This window comes from Sus scrofa, chromosome Y (genome assembly GCF_000003025.6).
Source record: "Sus scrofa isolate TJ Tabasco breed Duroc chromosome Y, Sscrofa11.1, whole genome shotgun sequence".
Classification (NCBI taxonomy): Eukaryota; Metazoa; Chordata; class Mammalia; order Artiodactyla; family Suidae; genus Sus; species Sus scrofa.
This window is the reverse complement of record NC_010462.3, coordinates 7,948,094-7,955,271: the sequence shown is the minus strand read 5'-3', so window position 1 is coordinate 7,955,271 and position 7,178 is coordinate 7,948,094. Positions and strand designations below refer to the sequence as shown.

Sequence of the window (7,178 nt, the reverse complement as noted above, 5' to 3'; positions counted from 1 at the left end):
TCCATCATCCATCCATCCATCCATCATCCATCCATCCATCCATCCATCCACCATCCATCCATCCATCATCCATCCATCCATCCATCCATCCACCATCCACCCATCCATCATCCATCCATCATCCATCCATCCATCATCCATCCATCCATCCATCATCCATCCATCCATCATCCATCCATCCATCCATCCACCATCCATCCATCCACCATGCATCCATCCATCATCATCCATGCAACCATCATCCTTCCATCATGCATCCACCCATGTGTAGACACTTGAATTGAGTCCCATTTGCACCACCGCGAATCCTGCTGCCTCTCTGTATTATTGCCTCTCTCCTCAGTTCATGGGGATGGGTGCCTTTTCTGATGCCCCCAGATGCCCAAGCATGACGTATACACCGAGGCCTCACAGGCTGGCCTTGAGCCAGGGCTGCAGGGAAGTGAAATGGTTTCCCTGGGCCCCTGTACCCATGACCTTGTTTTTTTCTCTTGAGGTTTCGTTGATGCCAGCCTCTGGAGGGAAACGGCCCGGCCCCGGATGGAGAGGGCCCGATAGGTTGCTGTGGTGTGGGGGGAAAGGGTGTGCCCCTTCCTTTTCCCGCCTGTTCACCCGACTCTCAGCACCAGCAGGTCCACCCAGGGTGCAGAGAGGCCAGGAAGCCACGGGGCAGGGACTCGCCCTCTTGAGGAGCTGGTCTCAGTTTCTGCCAAACTGGTGCCTGGCGTCACTGCCTCTCAGGGACATGGATGGCTTTGCTCTGAAAGGAGGGTGGACACGAACCGAGTACAGGCTTGGGACGGTGGCCTGGCTGCTGGGCCTGGTCTCTGTGGGGGGGATGGGGAAACAGGGGCACCTCCATGGCCCCCCACACGCTTGAGGCACACGCTTATCTCAAACCGCCTCAGCATCTACCCTGGGGGTTCTGCCCCCTTGGTGGCAGGTCACACACTTCCCACCCCTCTTCTCCCTCCACCCCCACATGGGAGCCCGGACCCCCATGAACCGGGACCCCCATAAGCCAGGACCCCCATAAGCCAGGATGGAGAGGAGACCCTCCACCTGCTGGAAAGACCCCGAGTGGACCGGGCCTCTTCGCAGACCCTGTTTCCAACGATGGCCACCTTCACAGGTGCTGGGCTTCAACCCAGCTCCAAGAAATTCTCCACGAACCTCCACAGCCTCCATCCTCATCAGACGAGGAGAGAGAGTGTATTGCAGGGGCGGCAAAAACCTACGGAAAAGAATGTACCCAAAGCACTTGGCTGTGCAGCGGAAGTGAACACACCTATCCACGGGTTACACTGCAGTGAAAAGGGCTGATGGTGGAGATGGAGGGAAGGGTGGAGAGGGGGCATAGTGATGGTTACAGCGACGACGGGTAGCCGGATAATGGACGGCGGCGAGATAAAAGCATAGAAAATGGACAGCTGGGAGTTCCCGTCGTGGCGCAGTGGTTAACGAATCCGACTAGGAACCATGAGGTCGCGGGTTCGGTCCCTGCCCTTGCTCAGTGGGTTAACGATCCGGCGTTGCCGTGAGCTGTGGTGTAGGTTGCAGATGCGGCTCGGATCCCGTGTTGCTGTGGCTCTGGCGTAGGCCGGTGGCTACAGCTCCGATTCAACCCCTAGCCTGGGAACCTCCATATGCCGCGGGAGCGGCCCAAGAAATAGCAACAACAACAACAACAAAAGACAAAAAGACAAAAAGCCAAAAAAAAAAAAAAAAAAGAAAAGAAAAAAGAAAATGGACAGCTGGAGGAGAGACAAATAATTGATAGATACAGAGAAGATAAATAGATGCCAGATGATAAATAGATACACGAGACAGAAGATAGATGACAGGTAATCGATAAGTGGACAATAGATAAATGTAGCAATAGGAAGATTGATGCTTAATGGCTCTGTGCCTGCAGGCAGGCGGGGTGATGGCTAGACGGATAGATAATAAACCGGTGATAGAAGGAGAAGGTGTATGGGTAGATAGTGGATAAGTACAAAATAAACATATAAGTATGAAGATAGAGGATCACTAGGTGATCCAAAATAAAGTGAGATGACAGGAGTGCCTGTCCTGGCTCAGCAGAAATGAATCCGACCAGTATCCATGAGGATGCGGGTTTGATCCCTGGCCTCACTCAGTGGGTCAAGGATCCAGCGTTGCCGTGAGCTGTGGTGCAGGTGTCAGATGCGGTTTGGATCAGGCGTTGCTGTGGCTGTGGTGCAGGCGGGCAGCTGGAGCTCCGATCAGACCCCAAGCCTGGGAATTTCCATGTGCCACATCTGCAGCCCGGAAAAGCAAATAGATAAAATAAAATAAATAAATAAAAGAGAATCAGAGATAGACGATGGCTCTAATCTATAGATTATAGAAGGTAAAGACATGATTGATGGAAAGATGATAGGGTTCCGTGTATCCTCCATGCACTGTAAGTAAAGGACCCCGCTTTCTCAGCGGAACAGTGGTGCCCTCTCTGCTAATTCATCGCCCTGAGACTTCCCACAACACTGTCTCGGAGACTCAGAACGCGCCTCGGCTTCAGCGCCGGCCCTCGGTTCCGCGAGCGCCTTTCCAGCCGCCGCCGCTCGGCCCAGCGCCCCGGCTGTGCCTTCACCTCCGCGCCCGCGCCCGCGGCCCCGCCCCCGCCCCACGACGCGGGGTGACGACGCCCCCGCCACCGGCTGCCCACTTCCGACGCGGGCAGGCTCTAAAAAGATGCCACGCTATTGCGAGTAGAAAAACACAACGCCAAGATCCCATCTGCACAACCAGAAACGCACTCGCACACCGTGCGGCTGCAAGAGGTCACCCAGCACGCAGCTTTCGCGTGCAAGGGGAAGTGCAGGCGGCGAGCATACTTTCAAAAAACGATTTCTTGTCCTTCTTCAATTTGTCCTTATGATTACCGATATTCAACATTCATAATATTTACAGATTGTTTTCCCTTAGTATCAGTTAAAAAAAAATTTGGAGTTCCCGCTGTGCAGCACCAGCGCACAGGTTCCATCCCTGGCCCCGCACCGTGGGTTAAAAGATCCAGCGTTGTCGCAACTGTGCTCACAACCGCGGCTCGGATCTGATCCCTTGGCAGGGAGACCAAAAAGGGAAAAAAAAAAACTTTTTTTAATTATAGTTGATTTGCAATGTTGTACCAATTTCTGCTGTGCAGCAAAGCGACCCAGTCATACAAATACATACATTATTCCCAGAGGGAATAAACACCTAGGTTTTTTTTACTTAAAAAATAGTTTACTTATATTATCTTCTAACTTTTTCTTTTCTTAAGGAAAAAGCCCGAGGCATCTGTTCCCTCTAGAATACATTGCGGGTCCCCGCCGGGTGCACCTCCAAGACCCAGGGGCCCTTCCCCCCCCCGCCGCCGCGTCAGAAGCGCTTCTGCAGGCAGCAACCCCTCCCAGGGGCGGGAAGGTCTCCCCGCAGCCGCCTGGGGTCGCGGCCGAGCCCCGGGGCCCGGACTCTGGGCGCCGGCTCCCCGCCCCCAGCAGGGCGCGCGCTGATAGGAGGGGGCCGGGGCTCGGCCCAGGGCGGCAGGCGTACACAGACGGTTGCACAGGAAATTTCAAAACGGGTTTCCTCTCCACCTACCCCGAGTGTCCAAGGCGCCGCTGAGCCTGGAAGTGGCCTTGGGGACTTGGTCCGGCGGGCGTGCAGCCGGCTCGCCATGGATCCTGCGCCGCGAGCCTGGGGGCCGCTCGGGACGCTGGCCCCGGGGCCGTTCGCCCACACAGACCCCGGCTCGCTCAGGGGCCACAGGACGCCGCTTCCTGACCCCCGGCTCTGAAGCACAGCTGCCGCCCTCCGACCCGGTGGCGTCTACACCGCGGACGCGCCCCGCCGCTGCAGCCGCGGCCGGTGCAGGTGAGTTCATGGCCGTTTCCTTATGGACGTGCCTCGTCTGCAACGAGGGAGGGTCGCGGGGAGGGTCTCACGCGAGCTGGGAGCGAGGCTGCGTGCCCTCTCCTCTCCCGGGTGCAGACGGGCTAGAAAATCGTCCAGAAAGGCACGCGCAGCCACGGGCACTGGGCGCGGAGGCGCTGGCCCGCTCCCTCTCGTGCAAAAGCCTCCGGGAACACACCTGCACCCAGGTGAGCCCCGAAGGCGGCGGCGCCCGGGGCCTGAGTCCGGGGGGACGCTCCGAGCAGCGGACGCCTCCGGCTCGCTCACACGCCCAGCTTCTCGGGGCGTTTTGGAAGCTGAGGCAGACAGTCTGCGGAGCAGGGCCGCCCCACGTGCCGCCTGGCGGCTGCCCAGCGCCACCCGGGCCGTCTGCGCCTCGGGGTCACGCCTGACTAAGAGGAATGACGGAGCGCGTGGTTCTGCTTCCAAACTGAGGAGGGGTTTTTCTCTCCTCGGTCGTGTGGTCGCGTTTGCGCAGCCCTTGTGGTCAGAGGCGGCCGGCACCCCCCGGAGCAGGCGGGGCGAGGGGAGGGGACGCACGGAGCCCGGGCGGGGCCTCGCCGCCGTCGCCTCGGGGTGAGAAGCCGAGCGAGGGGTCCGGCGCCTGGGGCCGGACGTGAGCTCCAAGGGTGCTTTTGAGACGCTGCCGCGCTGCCGCTGCCGAGATGGTGACTTTATCTCGTTTGTTCGGGCCTTGCCAAGGTCGGTGTGGATGGAGGGATGGGGTGCGACCCCTGGACGCGGTCCCCCGAACCCTGGCGGCCCCGCCCCTCCAGGAGGAGGGACCAGGCCCAGGGAAGAGTCCGGGGTGAGGATGGGGTGTGTGCGCTGGGTGGAGGGAGCCTTGGGGCGGTCCCGGAGGAAAGCTGCAGGGTGAAGGCGGGGCAGGAGGGTGCTGTGGGCCAGGCCGGGCGGAGCCGCGGGGCTGTGTTCACAGCAGGTGGTGCTGGCCTGACACCCGAGGGAGGCCCGTGAATGACAGGGGGCTGAGAATAGGGAACCCTGGACTTTAACAGCCGTGGTGGGCGGCTGGCCATTGTTTATGCGGGACAGCAGGACCCCAGGACCCCCGACCGAGCGAGGAGGTGCCAGAAGAGAGGGACAAAGCAGGTGTTGGGGCAGGATGGAGGGCCAGGGACACGGGGTCGGGGCACAGCTCTGCCGTGACACGAGTGATGTCCAGGCTGGGTGGTCCTGCCAGGCCTTGTGGGGTGTGGAGCGGCCTCTCCACTCTCCACCCACCAGGTGCCAAAATCTCCCTCTCCCCCAAGTTGGGACAACCGGAAATACACCCCCCTCCAGGCGTTGTCGTATGTCATGGGGTCGTAGGGACAAAATCGCCCCAGCCACAAGCCCAGATAGATGATAGATAAATAGATAGATAGATAGATAGATAAGGTATAAATGGCAGGTAAATAGATAAATTCGATGATCCATAAGTAGGTAGATTGTCCATAGATAGATGCGATAGATCCACTGACCTGAGAGATGGAGAGACCGAAAAGTAGCTGATAGGTGGATAGACAAAGAGGTTACAGATAAATCAGACAGGTGATGGCTACTTAGATGACTGCTAGACAGATGGTAGAGGGGCTGACGGATGGATAGATAAGTAGGTGATTGATTGGTCCATATTCGATAGATGATAGGTATACAGATATATAGATGATATATAGGTGGTGGACGGATCAATAGACAGATGACAGCTAATGGATGGATGGATAGACAGATAGACGGAGAGATGAGTGATGGATGGATAGACAGATGGGAGGGTAGATTGATAATGGATAGATGGATGATGGATAGACGGATGCATCATGGGTGGATCCACAGGTGGGTGGATAGATAGATTATGGATGGATGGACAGGTAGATGAATGATGGATGGAGAGACAGAAGGACAGATAGAAGGCTGTCATGGTAAGGAAGGGCTTCTCAACTCAAACCACTGGCAGTTTAGACGAGATAATTTGGGGGTGTCATGCGCCCTGTGGGTATTGAGCAACAGCAACTCTGTTCCCACCCACCAGATATCAGTAGCACCCCCACAAACCATGACACCCCAAACGGTCCCCAGCCATTGTCCAGTGTCCTCTGTGGAGCAGAACGGCCCCCAATTCAGGGCCCCCAGGGAAAGGATGAGAAGGGCCATGGGATGGTGACCCAGGGGGCTGGGCGGAGAAGCAGGGCCCTGTCACAGCCCCTGGGTCCTGGGGGGAGAAGCGGGTGGGACCGCTTTCTCCCATTTCTTAATCTGAGCTGTGCACTCCTGCCCCTATAACCTAATAATTTCAGGTAAAAAGACCCCGGGACAGGGCACAGAGATGGTGTGTATGGCATAAGCAGAATACCCCTCAGGCAGCCCATGTCTGGAGGGAAACGGGCCAGGCTTCATCCCCCACCATCCCCAGAAAGGCCCTGGCATATGTGTGTGTGTGTGTCACCCGCATAGCATGGGATCACCTCATCTGCCCAAGAGCCAGACATTGGCGCCAACAAGTGGCATTTTTACTGACGAAATGGGAACAGCTGGAAGACTGTGGTAACATCCCGTGCTATAAAGGGAACAGAGGAAGTGGGTGGATTGGGAGATGCCTCCTCTCCCAGCCGCCTGGTCACTCGCTGCCACGGGTGTGGCGCATCTGCCAGGATGGGCAGTCTCCTCCGAGGACCTGCGGTGGGAGGCCTGGTCTCCAGGTGTTTGCGTAATAGGCACGCGTGCCAGGGTGGGACGGGCTGAGGTCACTCCTATCCTCGAGTCCCAGGCAGACCAGCAGGCAGGCGAGGGGTAGGATCAGAGATAACCCCTTAGTCATAGTGACAGGGAACAAAGGGGCAGGCTGCCTGCATGAGCTGTGACCTTGTTGGTAAGGGACATGGGCTCAGTTTGTTGGAGGATGGATGGATGGATGATGGGTGGGTAGTAGGTGGATGGATGGATGAGTGGCAGATAGAAGGATAAATAGAGGCATGGATGGATGGATAGTAGATTGATAGATGGGTAGATGGATGGATGAATGGATGGATGGATGGATTTATGATGAATGGATGATGGGTGGATGAATGGATGATGGATGGATGGATGATGGATGGATGATGGATGGATGGATGGATGATGGATGAATGATGGATGAATGATGGATGATGGGTGGATGGATGGATGATGAATGGATGGATGGATTTATGATGAATGGATGATGGGTGGATGGATGGATGATGGATGGATGGGTGAGTGAGTGGACAAACGAGTGGATGGTTCAA

General features: G+C 56.9%; 1 protein-coding gene across 1 annotated transcript in view; it reads right to left on the bottom strand.

Moving 5' to 3' along the window:
* The window catches only part of LOC110257914 (translation initiation factor IF-2-like), a 21,271-nt gene extending 14,302 nt beyond the window's left edge, over positions 1–6,969 (bottom strand). Inside the window, exon 1 of the mRNA XM_021080920.1 lies at positions 3,607–6,969. Within this exon, the coding sequence (XP_020936579.1) occupies positions 3,886–5,355 (1,470 nt within the window). The 5' untranslated portion in view covers positions 5,356–6,969 and the 3' untranslated portion in view covers positions 3,607–3,885. The remainder of the gene's footprint in view (positions 1–3,606) is intronic.